We start from the raw sequence: 26,002 nt of genomic DNA on the forward strand, positions 1-26,002 counted from the left end.
CTAACCAAGAAGAGTTGTCAGTGACCACACATTACAGGAAAACAGAATGTAAAGAATTAGTCCAGGAATGTTACTAACTGCAATAACACAAGAGCAATAGCAACAAACCCTGAGGAGAGGGGGAATCTGATACCCAACACAGTAACATTATAATGTCTGAAATATCTAGCCCCAACAAAAATTTGTGATACATACAGAATCAGAAAAGTTTGGCTCATAGGAAAAAAAGCGGTTCATAGAAACTGTCCTTTAGGGGTCATGTATGTCAGGCTTACTACACAAATACTTTAAATCAACTATTATGAATATGTTCAAGGAACTAAAATAAGTTATCTTTAAGGAAATAAAAGAAAGTATGATGTTTCACCAAAGGAACTTGTTGCAGGTGTCAACCTTATTACATTCATTGCCTGGTTGGTACCCTCTGAGCTTGTTTGTGGGGATTTTTGAGGCAGTGGGAAAATATAAGGTTTTAAAAATGTACAATACAATGAAACAAAAACTATTAGAATTAATAAGTTTATCCAGTGTGCTTGGTATCCTATCAATATATAAGTCAACTGGTTTTCAACCACCAACAAAGAGTGAAACAATGAAATTATAAAATACCAATTACAAGCACATTGAAAATATCAAGTATAATGAAATGAATCTAATAAAAATTTACTAGATTTTTTATGAGAAACATCAACTTTATTCAGAGACATTAAAGAAGATCTAAATAACTGGAGCGATACACAGTGTTCATGGATTTTAAGACTTCATATTGTAAAGCTGTCGTTATGCAAAATGACTTATAGATTCAGTGCATCCTATTAACAAATTCCAGCCACTTTTTTTTCCCTGGCAGAAGCTGGCAAGGTAAGTTAAAATTTATTCGCAAATATAAAGGGCGAAAAGAACCAAGATACTCTTGTATTAAAAGAATATGGTCAAGGTCTTGCTTTGTTGGCCTAGAAATAAAGAACAGATCAATTAAGCAGAACATTTTAGATCAGAGCCAGAGAGAGATGGACAGCTGACTTACAACAGGGATGCCACTACCAAGCGGTCGATAAGAGCCTGACATTCAATTATTCTGATGGGATAATTATGCCCAGGGAAAAAGCTGACCTCTCCTTAACAATAGTCACAGAAACAAGTGCCTGGGCGGGTTGTGACTCTTCAGGATACACAGAATCTTTTTTTTTAATTTTATGTATCTCAGTTTATCTTGTAACACAAGACGCAGGTAATCTTTTCTCATCGTGCACTGAGGTTACCATAATTCTTGCCGCCGCCCCCTTAAACCCTGTCTCTCAAAACGAAGCACACATGCACACGCGCTCCTCCTACCACCTCTGCTCCACACCCAGTTCTAGTCTCCTAATCCTCATTTTTTTCCCCAACGGGTTACCGGTATCTTCCCTGGAAACGTTTCCCAACTCTGCTCCCAGCCCTTCCGTTATTGTACGGACCCGAACGTTTCCAATATGGCCGCGTCCGTCCTGCAGTGTTCAAAAGCGCTAGGAGACAGCGTGGGCGCGGCCATTTTCTGCCGAGGCCTGAGCTGTGATTGGTTTACCTCTCTGGTCCGGTCAAAAGACTTCGGCCGGAGAGTAGTGAAATGCTTATTAAGCATGCGCGCCGGTGTGCAAGTAGAAGAACCGAAGGAGAGAGGTCTTGGAAGTGAAGAGAAAGTATCGGTTGAGCCTGTTCTTTTCGGCCCGGTCTGTCGGCGGAATCCGGTCGCCTGGATTGGCTATCTGGCTCTCCGTACGGAGCTCAATCCAAGATGGCGGCGCCCTACTGATGATAGCTGCTCTCCACCTAGCTTAATGCAACGGTGCGCCGCCATCTTGCCCAGAGTGCATTTCCCACCGGGACCGCGGTCGACGCTGGTAGGTAGGTCGCTTGCTGCCAGAGTTCTACAGAGTCTGCGTAATAATAGGACGGAGCGCGGACCGGCCGAGCGGGGGAAGGGAAGCGGAAGTGGCGTGTGGAGCTCGGCTTCCCCAGGTGAGGTCGCTGTTCCCGCTTGAAGTCGCGGAGGATTTCCGCGGGCGTCTGGGCAAGCCCGCGCCGCAGGAACTCCGCGACGTGCGATGGGGCTGGTGGCGGGCATTCGGGGGCGCGGGTGGGCGTGGGGTGCTCTTTAAGGCGGCCTCGTAAGCCTTGGGGTCGCAGGGGGCGGCTGGCCCGGCATCAGTTTTAGGGCAGCCGGCTGACGAGAGGACCTTCCCGAGGACAGTGACAGGTCGGCCGCGGGCGGTGCAGAGAGACCTCGGGACAGTCACTGAGCCGGGGGCCCGGCGCGTGTGGTCGACGAGGGTGGCGGTGGGGGTCGGTCACCTAGGATTCTCGCGAGGGGCCGGGTCCGTGGGGACTGCGGTGTGCGGGCAGCTGCGGGAGCAGTGCGGGGGCCCGCGGGGCGGGTTGCGGGGGTGGGGCGGGGGGAGGCCCCCGGTGGGCGGGCGTTCGGGCGCCGTGCGAAACTCGGGGGTGCTGTGTCCCAGCGTTTTATACCGGAGACCCTCAAGCAAACGGAAGAGTCGACAGGGCAGCAGAGTGACCACCTTTAGACCCGCCCTTTAGATCCGCGAATTGTGGCGATAGGGCCGCAAATTCTTCTGTGTCAGCCGCTGGACGCACGTGTGTTCAGGTGCTTGGCGTCACGCTAGTTCTTGCGCGTCGCGTCGACTCTGCTGCTTGTCTGTGTGAGCGCGGGTGAGGTCCCGAGTTAAGTCGCAATTTCCCCACTGGAGCAAATGATACCCCGGGAGCCCGACCTGCAGGACCTCGGCTAACCCTGGTTTCCTCGCAAAGGCCCATTTCCAAAGAACGTCAAACTGAGGATTAGTGTTGCAACACGTGAATTTGGGGCCCACAATAGAAAGTCTGTTATTACAGGTAGGTACTTGACAAAAAGCTACCCAAATATATACCTTTAAAATGGGAGTTTTTCTATTTGAAATAATTCTATTAACATTTTTATTAAATATATTACAAATATTTTCTATCTGAGTTTATGCTTGATATTAAAAAGAGATCTCTAATTTTTTTATCACAATATTATTATATGCTTGTCATCAGTAAAAAGAGAATAAAAATCACCTTCAATTTATTAACTGTTAGCCACCTGTAATGGTTTGAAATATATTTTTAAACTGAATTATATATTATGGGTTTTTAAAAATTGACTTTAGAGAGGGGGAGGAAGGGAGTGAGAGAGAAACATCAATGTAAGAGAGATACATAGATCACTTGCCTCCTGCACATGCCCCGAATGGGGATTGAACCCACAACCTAGGTATGTGCCCTAACTAGGAATTGAACCCGCATCCTTCTGGTGCAAGGGCTGATGTTCCAAACAACTCTATTAACTTATTTTTATTATATATATTATATACTCTCTATATGAGTTTATGCTTGATATTAAATAGAGATCTCTAATTTTTTTATTAGAGCAATGCTGACTAAGGCTGAATATTTTTTTTATAACTTATAAAAATAGGTCAGATTAAATGCATATTTCAAAGGCTTCTGATTTAGTTTTACCAAACGTACCCAATAATGTGCCATTACATAACGCTTCCACATACAGTGTGCCAGGTTTTTCTACATCTTTAGCGACAGTCGGTATATTATCCTTCTGTTTGTTTCTAAAATGATAGCCCAATTTTGGCTTGTTGACCGTCTTATGGGTATTAAAGGCATCTCACTGTGGTCCCCGTATATACTGCTCTCATTACTAACATGGGTGGTCATTTTTTTTATGTGTTCATCGGCCAATTTTAAACCTGAGAAATTTGTTTTTTACTGATTTTTAGAAAATGGTCACATATTTGGAATGGTAGTCTTTTGTTACTTATTTTGTATTAAACAGTTGGCTGCCCTTCATCCCCAGTTCTTGGGAGGTAGCCTCTAAATTGTGGGAATGTTCCGAGTGATAGGAGTATCTATGTTATTCATAATGGGCCCTGATAGTTTGTGCTAACGGGGTGACATGTGGTGGGTGTGTGGATAGTTTATGTTAGTAAGATGACTCAGGATGGGGCTGATTATGCCAAAAACACCAATCACGGTGATTAGAGGGTTGGGGCTCTGAGCCAGGTAATATCAGTTCAACCTCCAGGACGGTAGGGGTGGCTGGAGGATGAGTCTCATGGGCAGTGATTATTTAATTGTGTTTACCTAATGAAACTCTTATTAAAAACTATAGACATTTGAAGCTCAAGTGAGCTTCTTTGGTTGGCAGTACCCTGCATATTGTTACACACAGATATGCTGGATGAGAAATGTGCCCTGACAACAAGGGGAAAAGACCGTGGAAGCTTCTGGTTTGGGATCCTTGCAAACCTTACTCTACTTGTGTTTCTCAATTAGACTGGTAATGATCTGTATCCTTTTGCTATAAGAAAACTGTAATGTTTCCCTGGCCAGTGTGGCTCAGTGGATATGGTTTCCTAATATTTTATTTAGGGTTTTTGTAGCCAAGTTCACAAATGAGATTGGCCTATAAATTTCTTTCTCATATTGTCCTTAAAATCTAGGTCTGTTTTCTTAAGTTCTTTTGCTTCTTTGCATGTCTGGTAACTTTTAAAAATATTTTTTTTAAATTGATTTTTGAGAGAGAGAGACTAAAGGACAGACAGAGACAGACATTGATTTGTTGTTGCACTTTTTTATACATTCATTGGTTGCTTCTTGTATATGCTCTGACGAGAGATCGAACCTGCAACCTTGGCGTATTGGGACAACACTCCAACTGAGCTATCTGGCCAGGGCTGGCATGTCTGGTAATTTTTGATTGGATATCAGATATTGTCAGTTTTACATTGTTGTTTGTGGGATTTCCTCTTATTTTTTTTAACTGCTTTTGAGCTTAGCTCTGGGTCATAGTTAAGTTACTTTGAAACTGTTTGATTCTTTCTTTTTTGAATTTTTATGAGTTTATTTCAGCCAAATGATGACATATGCCAGGGAGCAAGATCATTGCTCCTGAGAAGAACATTTTTGCAGCTCAGTTTGATTTTTTGGAGGCTTTCTTTTAGCTTTGTTAGGTGAGGCCAAAACAGCCTTTTGTTTAGGGTTACTTTGTCCCTGGTACTGAGGCAATACTCTGCTGAGAACTCTATTTATAGCCCCTGTGTATTAGGAGGTCTTTTCACCCTGACTAGTGAGAACACAGACTATTCCTGATCTTGTGTGAGCTCCAGGAATTGTTATGCCTGCTCCTTTCCAGTAGCCTTGGTCGTTTCCTCACAATTAATTAGTAGTTATCCAGAGACTTAAGGGAATCCTCTGCTCATCTCAAGAATGAGTTTTTGTTTCTCTCTCTCTCCCTCCCTCCTTTTCTCTCTTCCCCTCCTTCTTTCTCTCCCTCCCCCTTCCTCCATTCCTTCTTTCCTTCCTCTCTCAGTCCCTCTTTCCCTCTCTCTCTGTCCTAATGTACTGCCTGGCAAACTTACCATCTTTGCTTTCTCAGACTTTGAATTCTGTGTCATTAACTCAGCAAGACTGCCAGACTTTGGGGGGGGGGGGTTACTTCTCCCTATGTTATGGCCTGGAAAATCTCTCCAGGTATTGAGCTGCAGCAAGGGTCTTACCTTGTTTTTGTGTTTCCTTTTCTCTGCTTTCTGTGTCTGAAAATAGTTGTTCTAGATATTTTCCCAATTTTTAAAAGTTGGTTAAGATGAAGGATGATTCTTGTTATTCACCCTGGAATCAGAGGATTTATTGATTATAAGGGTTTGTGCTTTATCCTTGCTCCATGAGTTACTAGTTGTGTGGCTTTCAGCTAGATGCTTGACCTTTTCTTTCTTGGTTTTCTCTGAAGTGGAATAATTATAGTCTGTACCTCATAGGGTTGTTGTGAGGGTTAAGTGAGAAAATGTACTAAAAACAGCTCCTTGCTTATGTAGGAACTTGCTTTTATTATTATTTTTACGCCAAACAAATCTTTCCTTGACTACATAGATGCTGGCTTCCTAGAATGAGGCAGCTTGTGTAAACGAAAAAAAGTGGATCTTAAGTCCAGAAATTATTCCTTGTGGAGGCTACCCTGGATAAAACACCAGTATCAGGATTTCAGGAAAGATACTAAAAGTGGTGGCCATATCCTGAAAGCTGCTGAAATGACTAAGTCCCAGGTGAGCTTGTTATTTTCCAATTTGTTATCTAGTAGATTTTTGGAAGTTTATAAAAATATGTACAATCAAAGAGAACAATATATTTAGACACCTTGTGGCTGGGAGAGATGTGCTTGATTGGGAGACGGAATAAATGATTCAGAGTAGCCATCAGGAAGGGAGATTTATCTGCATGTCTTAGGGTCCTGCAAAGTCCTAATAATTAGAACGTTGCCCCATAGGCAGCAGGATCCAGAACTGATTTGCAAACTTTCCTGTGGTAATACTGAAAACCGTCACAAAAGAATAAAAACATGTTACAGGATTTCCTTTGTATATTTGGAGGAAGCACATGTATTCCTTGAGATCAGTAAATATTTCCTGAACATTGTGAAGAAATGTCTTTGATGGGTCTTCCTCTTCCATTTTTCTCATCTAGATTGTAGACCCCGTGAACAGTCATCTTCCTAAGGAAATATGGGAGATAAAAAAGGCACAGCTAGAAAAGTTTTTAAATCTCTTATTACCTATCAAAAGTAGGTAATAATAGAACTTACATAAGGGTTGTTGTATAGGTCATTGTGTTAATATTTGTAAAATGTTTAGAATGATGCATAGCACATAGAACTCTATGTTTGTTTGTGAGTATCATGATTTTAATATGTAGCACAGTTTCTAATAGGCAGTTCTGAGCATAACATCCTCAGATGTTCACTTTTGTATGTGAACGACACTGCAGCGACTACCGAGTGTCTGCAGGAAATGTGTATACTTGCTCCAAGATCAGTTTCTGCCTGTTATCTAAGCACCTGTTCTCATCAGCTTCTTCTCCTGTCTCACTGAATTATTTGCAGTTCTTTGAACCCAAATAGACCAGAAGCTGTATGACATGGGACCATGCTTTATTTCTGGTTTTAATTGCAAAACGTGTAGTAAGTAACATTCAATGCCCCTAAGGTGGGTTTCAGATGATTTTTAGGTAATTAAACGTTTTAACGTTTTATGTTGGGGAAATGAATGAATGAAGAAGTGAATGAAGAATGCAGAAAGGGAGGGTAGTTTTTAATGAATTTAGCTCAGAAGTGTAAATCAAAACTAGAATAGAGAGAAACATTTATGAATTTTCATAGTATAAGTAATCAGAATGTCCTAAAGTTATTTTACATTTTATTTTATTATGTTAACTCCAAACTAAAAAGGATTGTGTTATAACAGGGCATATTGTCATTCAGTGATGTGGCTGTATATTTCACCTGGGAAGAGTGGCAGCTACTAGACACTGCTCAGAAGAATCTCTACCGGGATGTGATGTTGGAAAATCATAGCAATCTAATGTCATTGGGTAAAGACAACTTTTCGAAATATCTCATCATAAGCCCATTAATTGCCTATTTTTTTTCTATTGCTACAATTTATGGGTACTCTGATATTCTCAGTGATTTTGAACTTGGACTTATATAGAACTTATTTTAAAATGGAACTTATTTTTTTTATGATCAGATAGTGACAATACTTTTATTTCCAAATGAAAAGTTTCTGTTTTGCTGATATTTATACATTCTCTGAAACAGGACTTTTCCTCACAGGCCCTAATACAGCTCATGTTCTCTGTGATTACTCTTTGACAGGTTATCAAGCTACTAAGTCAGAAGCAATGGTCTACTTGGAAAAAGGAGATCGAGGAATAGTAGAGAGGGAATTTCCAAGTCATTTTAGACCAGGTGAGTGAAACCAAAGCAATGGGACTTAGTGGAAGCAAAGTAATAGTTGGTATGGTACCCTTGTTATTTTAATATTTTTTCCTCATAATCTCTGAATCTTTAGGTTACTTAGAGTGAGTGAAAAGGGGTCTTTTGTATGAATGTTGCCTGCTTCTCTTACCACCCTTCCATATATGACTCTTTTTTTCTAGCCACCTAGGAGGTGTACCTCCTTTTATCTGCCCTGGGTGAGATCTTTGCCTATTTCATCTGGTCTTTCCTTATTTGTTTAGTGTTCTATTGAAGCTTAATAGACACAACCAGCCTCCTCCACCCCTTATACATATTCACATACCTCTTATATTACACTTTCAAATATTCCTAGATTTGTTGCAAAGTTTGATGATACCCATGTTTTTCAGTGCATTACCTGTTACTGTTTCTTTTATTGAATGCCTCAGACTTATATTGTGCACCTGCTATTTCACTTTCTTCATTCTCTTTGAATATTGACTTGAGATTTCATCACCCTCCATTTTATGATAACGGGTAGAATTCATTGTTTGTTTGGTTTTTCCCTAGAAGTAATGTGGCAAGTTTATGATTGGTATCAGGAAGACATTGAGAAGGATGAACCTATGGAGACAGATCATGAAAACTATGCACTGGGGAAAATATTTTCTCTTAGCAAAAACTTTGTTCCATTTATAGAAAAACCCTATAAGTGTATTGCAAGAGAAGTAACTTTGAAACAAAATTCAGATTCAAATTTTCAGAGTAAAAACTATGCAGACATGAGCTCTCATGAGTTAAGTGGTTCTGGGAAATCATTTTTCCATACTCTACATGAAAACTCTCACATCCATGCTCAGTACTATGAACCAAATTTACATTTGGAGGTTTTCAGCCTTGTGACAAATCCTAAAAGACATCGCAGAATTCACACAGAAGGGAAACATGAATGTAGTGAATGTCCAAAATCTTTCAGGTATAAGTCAAAGCTCATAATACACCAGAGAACTCATACAGGAGAGAAACCCTATAAATGCAAAGAATGTGGAAAAGCTTACAGTGAGAAAACAAAGCTCAGATTACATTGCAAAATGCACACAGGAGAGAAACCTTTTGAGTGTAGTGATTGTGGGAAAGGTTTTATGCAGAAGTCAAACCTGATTATCCATCAACGAACTCATACAGGAGATAAGCCCTATGGATGTAGAGAATGTGGAAAGGGCTTCTGTAGTAAGTCTCAGCTTGTTGTTCACCAGCGAATTCATACAAGAGAAAAATCCTATGAGTGCAGGGAATGTGGAAAAGCCTTCAATAAAAACTCACACTTCATAACACATCAGAGAATTCACACAGGAGAGAAACGTTATGAATGCTGTGAATGTGGAAAAGCTTTTGTATATGCATCACAGCTCATTGTACATGAGAGAAATCATACAGGAAGAAAACCTTATGAATGCAAGGAATGTGGGAAATCTTTTAACAAAAAGTCACACCTTGTAAGACATCAGAGAATCCATACGGGAGAGAAGCCATATGAATGCAGTGAATGTGGAAAAGCTTTTATAGACAACTCACATCTTATTGTTCATCGAAGGACTCATACAGGAGAGAGGCCTTATGAATGCAGGGAATGTAGGAAAGCCTTCAATAAAAAGTCATCCCTCATAACTCATCAGAGAATTCATACAGGAGAGAAGCCTTATGAATGCAGTGAATGTAGAAAAGCTTTTATAGACAAGTCACATCTCATTGTTCATCAGAGAACTCATACAGGGGAGAAGCCCTATGAATGCAGTGAATGTGGGAAAGCTTTTATAGACAACTCTCAGCTTATTGTTCATCAAAGAACTCATACAGGAGAGAAGCCTTTTGAATGCAGGGAATGTAGGAAAGCCTTTAGTTATAAGTCATCCTTCATAGCACATCAAAGAATTCATACAGGAGAGAGGCCTTATGCATGCAGTGAGTGTAGAAAAGCTTTTATATACAAGTCACATCTCATTGTCCATCAGAGAACTCATACAGGAGAGAAACCCTATGAATGCAGTGAATGTGGAAAAGCTTTTGTACGAAAGGCAGTGCTCGTTGTACATCAGAGAACGCATACAAGAGAGAAACCCTTTGCTTGTCTTGAATGCCAAAAAGCCTTTAGCAGTATGGCAATGCTCAGTACACATCAGTTGATTCATACGGGAGAGAAACCGCATAGGTGCAATGAATGTGGAAAAGCTTTCCGCCAAAAAAGCCACCTTATTATCCATCAACGATGCCATACTGGTGAGAAACCGTATGGATGCATTTCATCTGGTCAAACCTTCAGCTAGAAGTCACAGCTCATTAGACATCAGAGATGTCACACAGAGAAACCATATCAATGTACTCAGTGTGAGAAAGCCTTTTTTGTGAAATCATACCTCAGTGTCCATCAGAGAAGTCCTGCAGGGGAAAAAATCAATGTAATGAATGTGGGAATACTTTCTCTGCCAAGTTCTTTCTCACGTAACATGAAGAAATTCATACAGAAAAGAAATCTAAGAAACACATTAAGTGCTGGAAAGATGTTAGTGATGTATCAAATCTCACCGAATACAAGAGAATTCACACGAGACACTATGAATGTGGTGAAAGGATATTTTTCTATTATTTTTGACCTTAGTAAGTTTCAGAAAACTTATCCAGGAGAGAAATCTTTTAAATGCAGTGAATATAGGAAAATTATCTGCCACCAACTTCGCCTCATATTTCATTAGAGAAAGGCAATGTGAATGAGTTGAAAAGTCAAAATCATTTCTTGAAAAATCCAATTATATATCACACAAATGAAATCTTTTGAGTGTACAAAAGGTTTTTGATAGGTTATAAAATTTTCAGTTTTCACAGGAAATATCTAATGGATGTTATGAATCCTGGAATACTTTCCATACAAATGAGTTTTCATACCAAAGAATGCAGATGACTGAAGACTTGTGATAAGGGATGCTTCTGGCATTAAGTCCAAACTTACTGTGCATCAGATAATATTTATTAAGGAGAATTAGTATAGTGTAATGATGGCGGAAAATATTGTTTACACATAACTTTATAATAAAAATTCTAATTCTGTCACATTATTATGTATTTATAGAAAATGTACCACAAAGTAGTCAGTTTTGAAGGGCAGGTAACTTTAGCATGCAAAATAACATTTTGTTTATGTTTGGATATATTATATAGTCAAAGCAGTAAATTAAGAAAGTTTGCGGATGTATGTATTTGCTTTATTTCTGAGTATTTTTGTAGAACACATATATACTCATTTCCAGGTTTCTCAAGATAAAGTTGTGTACCGCAAAATTATTGTTCCAGTTTGTATAGTATCCACCAAAAATTGTCAGCATGGTAAATTTTTGTATATCATACAAATTGCAAGGGAAGTAATTAGGCTTAAGATTGAAGAAGACTAACATAGTACCATACACATATATACTTACTGTTTACTGGTACATGTAAATAGAACTGGTATTTCTTTTCAGCCCTTTGGAATAATAAATTTTTAAAAACAAATTGTCATTTGGTTATCATTCAGAAACTATAAAAGGAAAGAACTAAGAGATTCTCTAGTCCCAAAGTTAGATTCACACTTCATTGGAGAAAGGTGGCTGCCACAGGTCTGTGCAGCTTGCCAGTGGCAAAGTAACTTGAATGGGGAGCAGCCTACAAGTGGCAGAGCTCACAGAAGGGCTCCAACATGTCACACTCCATCCACAAAATATGTCCCACTGATGGTGGAGAAGCTCACCGAAGGCTGGAGGAGAGATGGAACTCATCATTGAGGAACACTGGGGTGAAGGCCAGTGGAACTCCAGCCTGCCAGTCTGCTGGCAGCCACATGTTCACAAAAGGGCACACCAGAACCAGAAAGAGAGGCCCCTTTGCTATGGCCACATAATGTCCCTCGTTTAGTCTCTTTTAATAACCCTAAGACTGCACCAGCTGTCATAGGAGACATGTTCACACGGTCCTGCTCTATTATCATTAGCTGGGGTTTAAAAGGGTACTTTGGGTCTAAGAGTTGATACATTGATATAGGCAATAACCGGAAAAGACATACTAAGTGTATTCTGTTGTAGTTTTTAAAATTTTGTTTACCTTTATTGAAGGTATTTTCATTTTTTTATAGAAAGAGTAAGAGAAGAGGATGGCTTGGGGTCCAAGGAGAGTTGAAAGCAGGCTTTGAGGAGAAGATTGGCTAGGACAGACTAAATTCTGTCAGCTGTGAGAATTACAGCCCCCAAAACCCTGTTCCCATGATCTGAACATGTTGACTCAAATTACTGAACCTCCCGGCTCATCACACTTAAATTATCACCATCCGACACAGCCACCAAACACTGACTACCCAAGGAGTAATCTGTAGCTCCCTCAGGCCTATGCCGCAAACTGAGCCCCCAGACTAACCCACTCCCTTGCACTGCCATGCACATCCAAGTGTCCCCTCCGGTAACTCATCACAATCAGATCCCCCAGACAACTGCCAAATGCCCCCAGGCTGCCTTCATCGAGTACAGATGCCACCAATGTCCCCAAGCAGTTAAGGACTTCACCAGTATCCGAGCAACTACAGACTCCTCAGTGTGACACAGGAGGTTTAAGAGAATTTCATACATCCGCTCCTGGTCATACAGAAGTCATAGCACAATTATGCAACAGAAAGACAATCACTATGAATGTAGCCATTTTGTGAAAACTTCCAGAAATGTACGTGATTTTATATTAGAGAAACTCATACAGGAAAGAAACTACCCAAGACAGAAATGTTGCAATATTTTCATTGCAGAATCAAATTTCAGATGCATCAGAATTTACACCAGAGTAAATTATATGAGTAATAAATGTGAGAAAAACTTTTTATTAAAAGTCACAAGCATGTGAGTCCCAAGTTGATGAAAATAGTTCAAAGGGCTTTCAGTATGAACAAAAGAGAGGTCTGGCCCAGCCGGGCGTCGCTCAGCGGTTGAGCATCAAGCTAGGATCCAGGAGATCGCCGTTAGATTTTGGTCAGGGCACATGCCCGGGTTGTGGGCTCCATCCCCAACAAGGGGCATGCAAGAGGCAGCTGGCCAATGACTCTCATCATTGATGTTTCTCTCTCACCCTCTCCCTTCCTCTCTCTGAAATCGATAAAGACATATTTTTTTAAAAAAAATAAGTCTTTCCACTGTGGGGTTGGAGACTAAGTGTATGAATAAATGGCATGACCAGAACAAGAGATGAAGTTACCAACTATTTCAGCAGTGGCTAGGTGTTTTTTTCCTGCGAATATCAAGGAACCTGAATTTTGTCACTTTTTGAGTTTTGTATATAAGTATAGTATTTATAGGTACGCAATGAATACATGTAACTATTTTGAAATGATTTCAAAATTACTGAAAAGTTGCAATAATAGCACAAAGAACCCTTCATTCAGATTCCCTAATTCACATTTTACTGCATTTGCTTTATTATATTGTCTATCCATCCATCTATATTATTTTGTTTGTTTTTCTGAAACTTTTGAGAATTTCAACATGATGCCTTTACAGTGTATATTTACTAAGAACAGGGACATTCTCCAACATAATCACAGTATAGCTATTAAAATCAAGAACTTTTATACAGTACTATTATCTAATGTAGAGATTTTATTCAGTTTGTCAATTCTCTAATAATATCCTTTTTAAAATTTATCTTTATTGTTGAAAGCATTACAGATGTCCCCTTTTTTCCTCCCATTGACCTCCCTCCCCACTGCCACCCCCTCCCCAGGCTTTCGCTGCCCTGTTGCCTATGTCCAAGGGTTATTCATATATGCATATAAGTTCTTTGGTTAATCTCTCTCTGCCCCCCTTCCCTCTGATATACGTCAGTCTATTTTATGCTTCAATGTCTCTGGGTCTATTTTGTTCAGCTTATTTTGTTCATTGGACTCCACATATAAGTGAGATCATTTGATATTTGTCTTTCTCTGACTGGCTTATTTCACTTAGCATAATGCTCTCCAAGTCCCCCATGCTGTCTCAGAGGGTTAATATCCTTTATAATAAAAAAACCCCTGGACTCAAATCCATACGTTGTGTGTAATTGCCATGCTGCTTTAGCATCCTTTAATGTGGAACAGTTCCTGTCCATGTCCTTAATGGCTTTGCCATTTTGCAGAGTAAAGTTTACTTACGTTACAGCATATCCTTCCATTTCAGTGTGATGTCTCCTAATGATAGGTTATGTATTTTTGGCAGGAGTCCTACGTAAGTGATATTGTGTCCTCAGTGCGTTACATCAGGAGGCGTAGGGTTTTGGTTTGTCTTATTACTGATTATATGAACTGTGGTCAGTTGGTTGGGTGTTGGGCCTCCCTGGTTTCTCCACTCTAAACTTACTGTGTAAATGCCATGTTCCTCATCAGTCCTTCATTAGTTTTACCAACCACTGATTATTCTTACCTGGTTCAATTGTTACCATGATGACTGCAAAATAGTGATTTTCTAGCTATCCTGTAAATGTTTAACATTTGGTATTCTACTGTGAGGAAGGGCTTTTCTCTTTCCTCCATGAATTTGCTTGTTTTTTTTTAATGTCACTATGGATTTAAGAGTTATTTTATTCATTGGTTTATCTTTGCTGTCATTGTTTTGAGGTCACATTTCCCCAGGTTTGGCCCAATGCAAGTCCTGTCAACTTGGCTTCTGTGTATTTTGGATGTTCCACCATTTGGTGAGCACTTCGTTCTGGTTCAAGAATATTGTCCAGACTCCTTTATTTTCCTTGCTCCAGTGCTGGGATCAGTAATTTCTCCAAGGAGTCCTGGGTTTTTAAGGTGCAGAGCTGTATTTAGAAACAAAGATCAGGGTGCTAGGTATCCCCATTGCTACTGAGGTCATTGCTTTTTAGGCCGTCTCAGTGAGCAGAACTGGGAAACACACGTCTATGTATCTGTGTGTATGTATGTTTGTATGTGTACATGTATGTATGTAACCATGAGTCACACTGATAATTCTATTCAAAGCTATATGAAAGCTCATTTAAATCTAACGCCTTGGATTTGTTCTAGCCTTCCCCTCTCCATATCTGTTACTCTGTTTTTCAACAGTGGCAAGATCTTTCTTCCATTATTCTAAAAATATTATTTTCTCAACCCTTAGAGTAGCTAATCCATACTTTGTGAAAAACTTAATGACTAGAGTTAGTAGTCACTTAAAACTCTTTTTGCCCCAAATATTAGGGTGTACAGTAAATATTGTGTTGAAAATTACTTGGGACTACAGTCACTTTGGTGTGGTTATGAATAATATATAATTAAGTTATTTTCTGTTTATATTCTATTTTAGAATTTTCTACCCATGCTTGTTGATGTTAATTATTTATTTTTTTTGTATGCAAAACATTAGCATGGTTGCAGGTGTCAAAACTATACTGAAAGTTTTGTATAGCTTTGTATAGAATTACTCAGCAAAGTAATTAATGTGATTTTTAGCTTATAGACTTTCCACAAAATCGGTATTTTCTGATTGTTGTTTCGGGATTCTTAGGATATATTCCAAGAAGTGGGATCACTGGATCAAAAGGCAGCTCCATTTTTAATTTTTTGAGGAAGCTCCATGCTGTTTTCCACAGTGGCTGCACTGGGCTGCATTCCCCCCAGCAGTACAGGGCTCCCTTTTCTCCACACCCACGTCAGCACTTGTCGTTTGTTGACTTATTTACAGTAGCCATTCTGACAGGTGTGAGGTGATACCTCATTGTGATTTCAATTTGCATCTCTGATGATTAGTGAGCATATTTCCTATGTCTCTTGGCCACCTGTGTGTCCTTTTTGGAGAATTGTTTATTCAGGTCATTTGCCCATTTTTAAGTTGGATTGTTTGTTTTGTGTGCGTTTGTGTGTGTGTGTTGAGTTTTGTAAGTTCTTTATATTTTTGGATGTTAACTTATCAGATGTATTATTGGTGAACCCAACCCTTGTTCTAAAAATACTTCCCAAGCAATCCTGATGGAGCAGCATCAGTTGAAGATCAACATTTGGGAAACAGGTACCTAGATGGGGTTTGGAGCTGGGAGAGACATGAGGTGGGACTGTGAGGAAAAAACCCCGTTGGCCGATCCTCAGCGTCCCAAGATTAGGAAACATTTGCACAGATTGTCTTTCTCGAGTAGCAGTGGTAACTCTTAGGATGGGATGAGATAACAGGAGAAATCTCCAGACTCCTGTCCCGGGAATGTACATTCTCGATGAAGGGGACTTCCTGGATTTAAACAGAACAAAGTTTCTGTTCAGGGCCACATAGAAATCACTCGGGGGCGGGCTCATGGGGATTAACCCCCCGCTCCTGGAGGTTCCCTCCCAGCAAGGCCTTGGAGCTGGGGCTGAGGCAAGACTTCCGTTTCCTTGCTGAGTGTTTTAGCCACAAGGTGGAGCTCAGGTTCTGATGACTTCGTTGTCATTAGCCCTTGAGACACCAAAGCCAGTCATGCCAGGATCTTTTGCTGCTGCCTTGGACCTGCCAGCTCCCTGTCCTAGTAAGCGCAAATTTAGAGAACTGCAGTGTCTCTATGAATGGGCAGCTCTGCTTCAAGCAGCCCGAATCCAGAAGCTATGAAGCTCTCCTGGTATTAAGGGAAAGGGAGCTGAATTGGCTGGAATTATTTTTATTTTATTTTAAAATGTGGAATATAACAAGCCCAAGGGGAGGGGGGATGGATAAGAGATAAACATGAAGATAATAGATTTTTGAAAGTCACAGTTTATCAGAACGTACAGAAATAGAAAATCTGAAGATTCTAATAACTATTCAAGGAATAGAACCTGTTATTAAAAGCCTTCTGGTAAAGAAAACCCCAAGCCCAGTTGGCTTCACTGGTAAATTTATCGAAACATTTATAAAGATATAACACCAGAGAAAAGAATCAGGGGAATCACTTCCCAGCTCTTTTCAGGAGGCCATAATAAGTTGATGTAAAACCTAACACGACATTAGAGGAAAGTAAAAGCACAGACTCATCCTTGGGTAAACATAAATGCAGAAATTCCAAATCAGTCTAGTGAGATTAATTAGAAATATATAAAACACATAATGAGCAAGTGTGGTTTATTCTAGGAATGCAAGGGTACTCTAACATTCAAAAATTAATATAATTTATGATGATGTAAATGAAAGGATAAATATGATTTTTTGACTTGATCAAATCATTTATTCGTTTTTTAAAAATTTACCTTTATTGTTGACAGTATTACAGATGTCCCCTTTTTTCCTCCCATTGACCCCTCCACCCCGCATCCACCCCAGGCCTTCCCTGAACCAATGTCTGTGCCCATAGGTTAAGCATATATGCATGTTCTTTGACCAATCTCTCCCCACCCACTCCCCCACCTCCGCCTTCCCTCTGAGAGCCCTCAGTCTGTTCCACGCGCCTACATCTCTGATGATCATCTTAATATATTCAGAAATTCATTTGACACAGTGCAATAGCTATTCATGATTTAAAAAGAAACTCTTAGTGAGCTGAGTATAGAAAAAAAACTTCTGTAGTCTGATAAAGCAAAGCTTACAAAAAACCCCACAGCAAACGTCTTACTAAATGGTGAAATACCAAAGTTTTCCCCCTTAATGTCCTCTCGTCTAAGTTTTATAGATTCCCCATCACTCTTTCTCTTTTCTCCCCTTGTACTCTTTCCCACCTCCACTTACCCCAGGGTATATGCTGTGGTGCAAAAGCCAAAAAATCATAGAAATAATACCCTTATGTCCATTTCTTCCCACCATTCAGAGGGCACCAAAGAAGTTCATGATGTGTGACTCAGTATGACCCAAGAAGGTAAGGTGAAGCTGGAACCGGGATCAGGGTAGGAACAGGCAGAGCCTGCAAATGCCCCCACCGCCCCCTCACATTGCCTGTAACTAGGCCTCTTTAGGAAGTGAAGCAGATTTGGTGGTTGTGTCACTGGTCGGGTCTGAGTCCTCGGTCAGGGCCCTCTCTAGACTGGCAGGCAGGGAGCGGATCAGGGTCTTTCGGAAGTCTTGGCCCACGAAGACATAGAGCATTGGGTTGAGGCAGCTGTTGAAGAAGGCCAGGGCGCGTGTTGGGTATATCAGGATAGTGAGGATTTTGTACTTACCCTCCAAAATCTCTCTGAGCCAAACTGTCCTCAGGAGGGCGTTCAGTTGAAAGGGGAACCAACAAACAAAGAAGGAAGCCACTACAGCAGTGAGGACCCGCAAGGAACGGCTGGAATTAATCATGCCTTTTCTGCGGATCTTGGCAGCAATAAGCCCATAGCAGACGGCGACAATGGACATTGGCATAGAGAAGCCAATGACAAACCGGATGATCCCTCTGGCTGTCAGCACCGTGATGCGCACCTTCATCCTCTCTTCAGGGGTGTCACCCCATGACGCAAACTTGAAAGTACAGTATGTATTTCCTCTTTGATCCCGCACTATAGACATGAACAGGAAAATTTGCGAGGTAAGGACTAGTGCGAGAATCCAGGGTACAAGGATCACTTTTGCAGCCAGGCTTACAGTGCGGTGGTTCTGGGCCCAGACTGGATGCAGGACACAAATACAGCGGTCCAGAGCAATGAAGGCGATGAGGAAGACGCTTCCGAACAGGTTAATGTCCACTATGATGTTAATTAACTTGCACAGAAACCAGCCAAAAGGCCATTGTTCTTTCATGGCCATTGAGACCGTGAGGAATGGTAGAGTGGCAATGAAAGAGAAGTCAGCTAAGGCCAGGTTCAGGTAACAAACGGTGGTGACTGTGCGTGCCATCCGGAACCCAGCCACCCAGATCACGAGCCCATTGCCCAGGATGCCGAGGACAAAGGTGATCACATGAACCACCAGTGAGGTGATTTGCAGAGCAGTGAACACTGGGGAAGCAAACGTCTCAAGAGATTGATTCAGAGGGATGGAGAAGTTGGTTTCCATCGTGCCCACACCTGAAACAGTTCAACAATGGGAATTGGTCAGCTGTGAAAACACCTCTATTAAGGCCAATGTCAACTTCCACTACAGCCTCCTCGCCAAACAGGAGTCCCACTCTATGGAACCTTGTGGCCAGTAACTGTAACTGTGGCAGACTCTTGGCTGTTCCTTTGGGAAAGGACAGTGAGCACCTATGTACATTTAGTACTTGTAATAATATTACGAGACATCCATTACGATCCCTCTTTTACCAGGGGGAAGTCATGCCCATGGGTTTCAGCAGTCTGTTCACCATCATGAGCCCAGCCAGCCAGTGTAGACAGCAAGCTCTGAAAACCGGATTGAACCGATTCCAGAGCCACTGCCTTCGCCACTGTAAATACTGCCTTTTAAGGGTTCCTCCCCCCAAGATTACCTGGAGATGACCGTGCCCTAGTACGACAATTTGCCTCACCCCTTCCCTCTTCTTTTGTTCTTGCCTTCCCTCATCACTTCCACCGAGTTTCTATGAGTTATTGCTTAACGTGGTGCAGTGTTTCTCAGCCTTGGCAACGCTACATTTCGGGCTGGATAATTCTTTGTCTTGTACAGTGTAGGATGTTTAACAGCATCCCTGGCCTCTATCCACTAGATGCCATCACCAGCATCCTTCTGTCGTGACAACAAAAACCTCTACAGATATTGTGAAGTGTCCCCTGGGGAAAAGTGAGCCCAGCTGAGTCACTGTTACAATGCAGAGTGCTGGGCTCAGGAGTTATGTCAAGCTGTATGCTAATCTCCTCTCTCACCCCTGCTCAGTGACAGTGACATACCTTTGAACTGCAGTCTCCTCCTTTACAGGACGGTGTGATTTTGGGGTGAAGACTGGTTTTTAGGTGAGGATTAGGTGAGAATAGACATGGAAATCTTTTAAGCTGAATGAAGTGTCTTTAACACATGGGAACCCTTGGCACTTCCCAGCCTCTGGCCTGTGTCCTGGGACACAATCCCAGGACCATACACTCTGCAAGCTCCAGTTGAGGTCAAGAACGATGCTCATAATTATCGCATTTACTACTTATGAGCATTTTGCACGTGTCGATCTCTTCTAACGCTCGCCACCACTGCTCTCGGAGGCTCTTGAGGATAGCATGTGTAAACACGTGTAAAGCACTAAGGATACTCTGCGGCTTTGTAAATATGGAATCATGGTAGTTATAATTAGTATAACCATTGTACAGATGAGGAATGAAGACTTAACTGGTTACATTAATTGTTTAAAACCTCCAGTTAGAAAGAAGTAGGGTCCTAATTTGAGCTCAGACAGAAGGATTTCAAAAGAATTGTGCTCTAAACTTTCCCCCAGCCTTCATACTTCCCCCTCCCCCAGGGCCTGGTTCTCTCTACTCACCCCATAAGCACCTTACAAGTCATTCAGGAGATACGGTTTGCTCAATAATGTCTAAAGCATTGGTTTAAAAATGATACAACAAGGAAGGATAGTTGTACAATGACAGGTGGGGAAAGGCCAATGGAGCAAAGCTGTGAAATTATGGGCTCACTCTCGCTGCAGGGTAGGGGAGAACCTGTGTGCCACAGATGGTCCTCAGATGGATTCTGATGCCTGCTGTTTGGTGGCTCATAAAGGGTGCCAGTCACTGTACAATTTATGAACTCCAATGACAACATCCTTGGTTTTGATAATATCATCATCCATGGTCCTGGCAGAGGAACCGACCTGCCCAGTGTCACAGTTCTTAAGGCTGCAGCTGGATTGACGACCACAGGTTTCAGCAGTTCCCTGTTAGCTCACATTGTGTCTTCATCATGTTTGCGTTTTCCTGGTTTGAAATAATTGTTCCAGTTCTGCTTTCTCCTCAAACTTAACGTTTTCTCAATTCCTGCTCTCAGCTGATGCCCTTGCCTCATATTTTAATGAGAAAATGGAAATGATTGTTTGTGAACTTTTTAGCTTTCTCTCAACAACTCCCCCCCAATCTATCTGCACCTGTTATAGTGAATGGAGTTCTTGTTCACTCCAGTTCATACAGTGAGTGAATCAAGAATTCTTGTTCTTTCCCCCTTCACGTTTGCTCTGGATCCCCCCACCTCTCACCTTCCCAAGAATCCCCCTCCTGCAGTACATCCCCAAGACTTTCTGCCTAGGTCATTCTGTCACACAAGCATGACCATATGCTCTCCTTTCACAGAGAATCTGCCCTTGGCCCGTGTTCCTTTCCAGCTTCAGCCCTGTTCTCTCAAGAAAACTCTTCCAGGAAAGAGGATTCATAGCCAAACACTAGAAGACAGTGTCTCCACTTGTCACCTCACCTTTTCCTCACTGCAAATTGACTGTGCTCTCCTTAAGGACACCTATGGCCTCCATGTCACTGCTCCAGTGGTGCCTCCTCAGTTCTTACCCTGATACCTCAGTGACGTGGGACCCATTAGATCCCTTCCTCCTTCTAAAACACATTTTCTTGTGCCTTTAGATGATAAAATGTACACACAACACACACTTGGTTGTCTTTATAGCTCAATAGACCACCTCATCTCAGTCCAATTTATTAGCTTTTTCTCCTCCCAAACATAACTTTGCCTAAACCAAACTCTTAGTTCTTCCATCCTCATATCTGCCACCCTCCCAATATTCTGTGCCTGTTTGGAGCCAAAACATTCAAGTGTTAAATTTCCAAATCTAACACTTTTCCTTGATTTCCCTTCCCCTGACCATCCAATCCAATTCAAGTCCATCGTTCTACCTACAAAGCAACTGAGCTGACACCCGGAATCGTCTTTTATCACCATCAACCTTGTCCATGGCCCTTGTCTGGCTGTTTATTTGCACTAACCTTGCAAATAGCTTGTTCTTGCCACTGATGCTGCCCTCCCTCCATCCACTCTTTAGACGTAAGCCAAATGATCTTTGAGAGACACGGATCATACCATGACGTTATTCTACTCAACACCCTCCAATGGCTTCCAAACTCAAGCCAACCAAGCCCTTCTGCATCTGCCCTGTGTACCCCTCAGACCTCACACATCTGCTGTCCTCTAACACACTGTGATGGATCCGCACTGAATTCCTTTGATTCCTTGAACATGCCAAGTTTATTGTCATCTCATGGCTTTTGCATCCTCTGTTCCTTCTGCCTACTATGCTCTTTCTTTCAAGCTTCCCTCATGTGGCTCTCTCTGAGTATTCCTATCTCAGCTTAGATATTATATTCTGAGAGAGGCCCTTCCTGACCCACAGTGCAAAGTGGCTACCCCAGGTACAGCCTGTCTCACGAGGGACTGTCCTTGTTTATTTGTGCATTGACTTTTTTATTGTAAATACCCTCCACATTAGTACGTAGGTTATATAAGACTACCTAGTTCTTTCAATGCTATATCTCTATAATCATGCTGTCCAATAGAATTTTTTGTTCTATACTAAAAAATTCTCCAATTCTCTGTGGACCTCATAAATGTGAGCCTCATATATGACATCATTTTTTAAAGTAAAATGAATCAATTTTGATAAAATATTAATTAATTTTAATAAGATATTTTATTTAATTCCACACATAGAGAATATCATTTGAACATAACCAAACCAAGAATTTTCGATGAGATATTCTGCGCTCCTTTTTCATACTAACTCTTTGAATATACTAAATACATTTTGACTGCAGTTCATCTGAGGTCAGACTAGTAACAGCTCAATAATCATATGTGGCAAGTGGATTCTTATTGGACAGCCCAGCTCTAGACTTCACATAGCAGGTGTTCAAATAACAGTTTTTAAATTGTCAGGCTTTGAACTTACCACCAGCTGAGATCCCTTTCCTCTGGCCAGTTCCTGGTTTCCTGTTGAGTGACTCAGGCTGAAGGGCTTCAGCAGATGCTTTATTGAAGGAAAGGGGGAGGGACAATGGGGCTCAGCCAATCAGGCGACAGAACTCAGAGCTGCTTGCAATTTCCATAAAGCATCCTGGATATGTCGTCAGCTTACTCTTTTTAGAACCTTACTGACTATTCCCCTCACCTCCCACCTTTGGTGTGAGGGTCAAGGGTCCTCTAAATATCAGCGGTCAAGGACGCTGGGTGTCCAGGCCCTTTCTCTTTCAGAGATTCAGGGAAATGAAAGAAACAGTTCCCACGGTGAGAGGATTTGGAGGTGTGCAGTGAAAAGCACTTCTCCGGTCAGACTAGCAAGAGGCCTGTGGCAAGTGCATTCTCTATTGGACAGCATAGCTCTGGAGTTCAGGAGGCATCTGCCACATAGTAGGTGTTCAAATAATAATCTTTAAATGATCAGGCTTCCAACTCATCACCAGCTGAGATCTTGTTCCTGTGTCCAGTTCCTGGCTTCCTGTGGAGTGAGGGAGGCTAGAGGGCTTCAGCAGGTGCTTTCTTGAAAGACAAGAGGGAGGGACAGTCCAGAAACGCAGAGCTGCTTTCCGTGTCCATAAGGCACACTCGATACGCTGTCGGCACACTATCTTTAGGAACTTAATGTCTGAATAGTCCCCTCACTTCCCATCGCTGTCCTCGAAATATCAAGGGTCAGGGATGTTGAGTGTCCTGGCCTCTCCTTTTGAGGTTCAGGAAAATGAAAGAAACAAGTACTGAGTTGAGAAGACTTCGAGGCGAGCAGTGGCCAAAGAGCAGAGAGGATGGTTAAGCAAGGACTTGTCCTTCTGCTCACACAACACTTCTGAAACCAAATGTGCTGTTTGCTCTGCACCAAGGAATTCTCCAGCTCTCTGTGCGGACCTGACCTGGGTGTGCTACAGCCCGATCTCACTGTCTGTCTGGGATTAGTGTCAGATCCCACCGGGTACAGGTCTCAGTGCCATAAGGCTGCACCCACTTGAGTTGGCAACTGCAAGTCCCAGGTTGCCAACTGTACTTCCGAGTAGCTATAAATCAGGTGTTGCCCGAGCATCTCCTTGGATTGGATAATTTGCTAGATTGGCTCACAGAAATCAGGAGGAGAAATTACATATGTTTATCAGTTTATTATAAAGGATACAACTCAAGAACAGCCGAATGGAAGAGATAAACAGGGCAAGATATTGGGGAGGTGTGTGCACAGACCTTTCGTGCTCTTCCTGGGAGCACCAGAGGACATTTTGCTGTCCTCTGGGTGGGATGACTCGACCAGCTGCGGAACCAGTCAAGGGCAGACCTGGGTGTCCAGCCCGGACAGTCGGGCCTTGCCGTCTCAGGAAAGGCGTGGCTGTTCATAGAGGCCAGTTCGGACACCAGCGACCAGAATAGAGGGGTTTTTTGAAGCACAGGCAAGTATTTGCCCCGGGTTAATGCCAATGTCATTTCCCCTTTGGCTTACTCAGTTTAGGCCGGGGCGGGCACTCTAGAATGGGAGTCCACTTGAGACTTTTCTTCACCCTAGTCATGTTACCTTTGTCCATTTTTTTGCAAATCAGGAGCCATTTGGTAGCAAGGAACAGAACAGAACCTGCTTCTGCTTCAGTAAAGGGGGCTTATGGGAATCATGCGGTTCCAGGAAGAACAGCCAGATTTTTATTTAATTTAAAAATTTTTCACTTACAGTTGACATTCAATATTATATTACTTTCAAGTGTACAGCATAGTGGTTAGACATTTATATAACTTATGAAATGACCCCTCCTCCATAAGTCTAATACCCACCTGGCACCACACATAGTTATAATATTATTGATTATATTCCCTATGCTTTACAGCCCCATAACTAATTTTTTTAAAACATGTCTTTGTTGATTTCAGAGAGGAAGGGAGAGGGAGAGAGAGAAAAAAACATCAATGATGAGAGAGTCATTGATCGGCTGCCTCCTGCACACCCCCAACTGGGGATCGAGCCCATAACCCGGGCATGTGCCCTGACCGGGAACCCAACCACGATCTCCTGGGTCATAAGTGGATGCTCAACCACTGAGCCATGCCAGCCGGGCCCCATGACTATTTTGTAACTACCAATTTGTACTTCTTACTCCCTTCACCTTTTTCACCCAGTCCCCTAACCCCCCGTCCCCTCTGGAGACCATCAGTTTGTTCTGTGTATCTATGAGTCTGTTTCTGCTTTATTTATTTTGAATTTTTAGATTCCACATAATAGTGAAATCATATGGTGTTTGTCTGACTTATGTCACTTAGCGTAACACCCTCTAGGCTCATCCATTTTGCCACAAGTGGTAAGATTTCATTCTTTTTTGTGGCCAAGTAATATTCCATTGTATATATGCACCACATCTTCTCTACCCAGTTATCTATCTATTCATGGGAACTTAGGTTGCCTCCATATCTTGGCTCTTGTAAATAATTCTGCAATGAACATGGGGGTGCACACATCTTTTCAAATTAGTGGTTTAGATTTCTTCAGAGGAAAACCCGGGAGTGAAATTGCTGGATCAAAAGTTAGTTTCATTTTTAAAAATTGAGGAAGCTCCATACCGTTTTCCACAGTGGCTGCACCGTCTGCCTTCCCACCAGCAGTGCAGGCTTCCCTTTGCTCCCACCCTCGCCAGCACTTGATTGGTGATTTATTGATGGAGCCATTCTGACAGGCATGAGATGGAATATCACTATGGCTTTTACTTGCATTTCTCCGATGATGAGTGACATGGGGCATCTTTTCACATGTCTATTCAGCCACTTGCCTGGGAATCTGCCTGCCAGTTACTCTCTGTGGGGTCCCCTGCCTCTTGTTTGTTTTCAGTCTCTAGGCCCTTCTCGATGCATTGCAGCGCCCTCTGCCATACTGTTCATTTTAATTCCCTGCAACTTTGGCTTCCTTTTGACTCCACACTTGTAACCCTTCCTTCCTTGGCAGCCGTCTAAAATTTGTCTTTTATGTATGACCCCAAATATATTTTTCAGACAGAACCTAACCGAGCGCTACCCATCTCCAAGATTCTTCTAAAGTAAACCTTGAATGTTGTCTTGCTTTAGACCATTGTTAGGTGTAATTGTAAATTATAAATTAGTTATGGTTGAAATCACCCTAATTCATACAAGGCCTCGGGGAAAATGTTTCTAGGATGGCTTCTCTCCGTCTCTGTCTTCCCAGAATTCCTTGTATCGCTGCAATACCCTTGGATGACACTTACAGCTTGGGGATGAGCCCCATCTCTGGGTTAGCAGCCTTCCTAAGGAGCTTCCACAGGAGCAGAGGATTATGGGACTAGTCTTGGCAGGAGGCCAGAACTTAGAACTGCCCCATCAAGGACCCCAGTGTGGAGGTGCTGGGGAGCCCCCAGGGCACGCTGGT

The 26,002-nt window shown here is 42.0% G+C and overlaps 2 protein-coding genes across 7 annotated transcripts; one reads left to right on the forward strand and one right to left on the reverse strand.

Moving 5' to 3' along the window:
- The first annotated feature begins 1,950 nt into the window (after nt 1-1,950).
- On the forward strand, nt 1,951-11,356 carry LOC308547623 (uncharacterized protein). 6 transcript variants are annotated; one of them, XM_081118296.1, is made up of 8 exons: nt 2,160-2,236; nt 2,496-2,696; nt 2,806-2,889; nt 4,262-4,379; nt 5,959-6,131; nt 7,326-7,452; nt 7,739-7,831; nt 8,393-11,350. In XM_081118296.1, the coding sequence occupies exons 5-8, from the start codon at nt 6,117-6,119 to the stop codon at nt 10,144-10,146; spliced, it is 1,989 nt and encodes a 662-aa protein (XP_080974422.1). In that variant the 5' UTR covers nt 2,160-2,236; nt 2,496-2,696; nt 2,806-2,889; nt 4,262-4,379; nt 5,959-6,116; the 3' UTR covers nt 10,147-11,350. The 6 variants fall into 6 exon arrangements, with proteins under 6 accessions (XP_080974421.1, XP_080974424.1, XP_080974422.1 ...); XM_081118295.1 differs by lacking the exon at nt 2,160-2,236 and adding an exon at nt 1,951-1,998 and having other exon boundaries at nt 2,496-2,889; XM_081118299.1 differs by having other exon boundaries at nt 2,496-2,889; nt 8,396-11,356.
- Nucleotides 11,357-17,211: 5,855 nt separating this feature from the next.
- FPR2 (formyl peptide receptor 2) lies at nt 17,212-22,585 on the reverse strand. The gene is made up of 2 exons (XM_081118340.1): nt 22,556-22,585; nt 17,212-18,779 (listed from the first exon to the last, which is right to left on the reverse strand). The coding sequence occupies exon 2, from the start codon at nt 18,766-18,768 to the stop codon at nt 17,734-17,736; it is 1,035 nt and encodes a 344-aa protein (XP_080974466.1). The 5' UTR covers nt 18,769-18,779; nt 22,556-22,585; the 3' UTR covers nt 17,212-17,733.
- Between the last annotated feature and the right edge of the window lie 3,417 nt (nt 22,586-26,002).

The sequence above is a fragment of the Miniopterus schreibersii genome (genome assembly GCF_964146895.1).
Source record: "Miniopterus schreibersii genome assembly, chromosome: 18".
Classification (NCBI taxonomy): Eukaryota; Metazoa; Chordata; class Mammalia; order Chiroptera; family Miniopteridae; genus Miniopterus; species Miniopterus schreibersii.

Excerpts from the sequence above, each read along its gene's own strand:
- LOC308547623 (XM_081118295.1), top strand. Across the intron at positions 7,453-7,738 it reads TAGCAATCTAATGTCATTGG|GTTATCAAGCTACTAAGTCA; the intron begins GTAAAGACAACT and ends ACTCTTTGACAG. Across the intron at positions 7,832-8,392 it reads TCCAAGTCATTTTAGACCAG|AAGTAATGTGGCAAGTTTAT; the intron begins GTGAGTGAAACC and ends GTTTTTCCCTAG.
- FPR2 (XM_081118340.1), bottom strand. The coding sequence starts at position 18,768 with ATGGAAACCAACTTCTCCATCCCTCTGAATCAATCTCTTGAGACGTTT.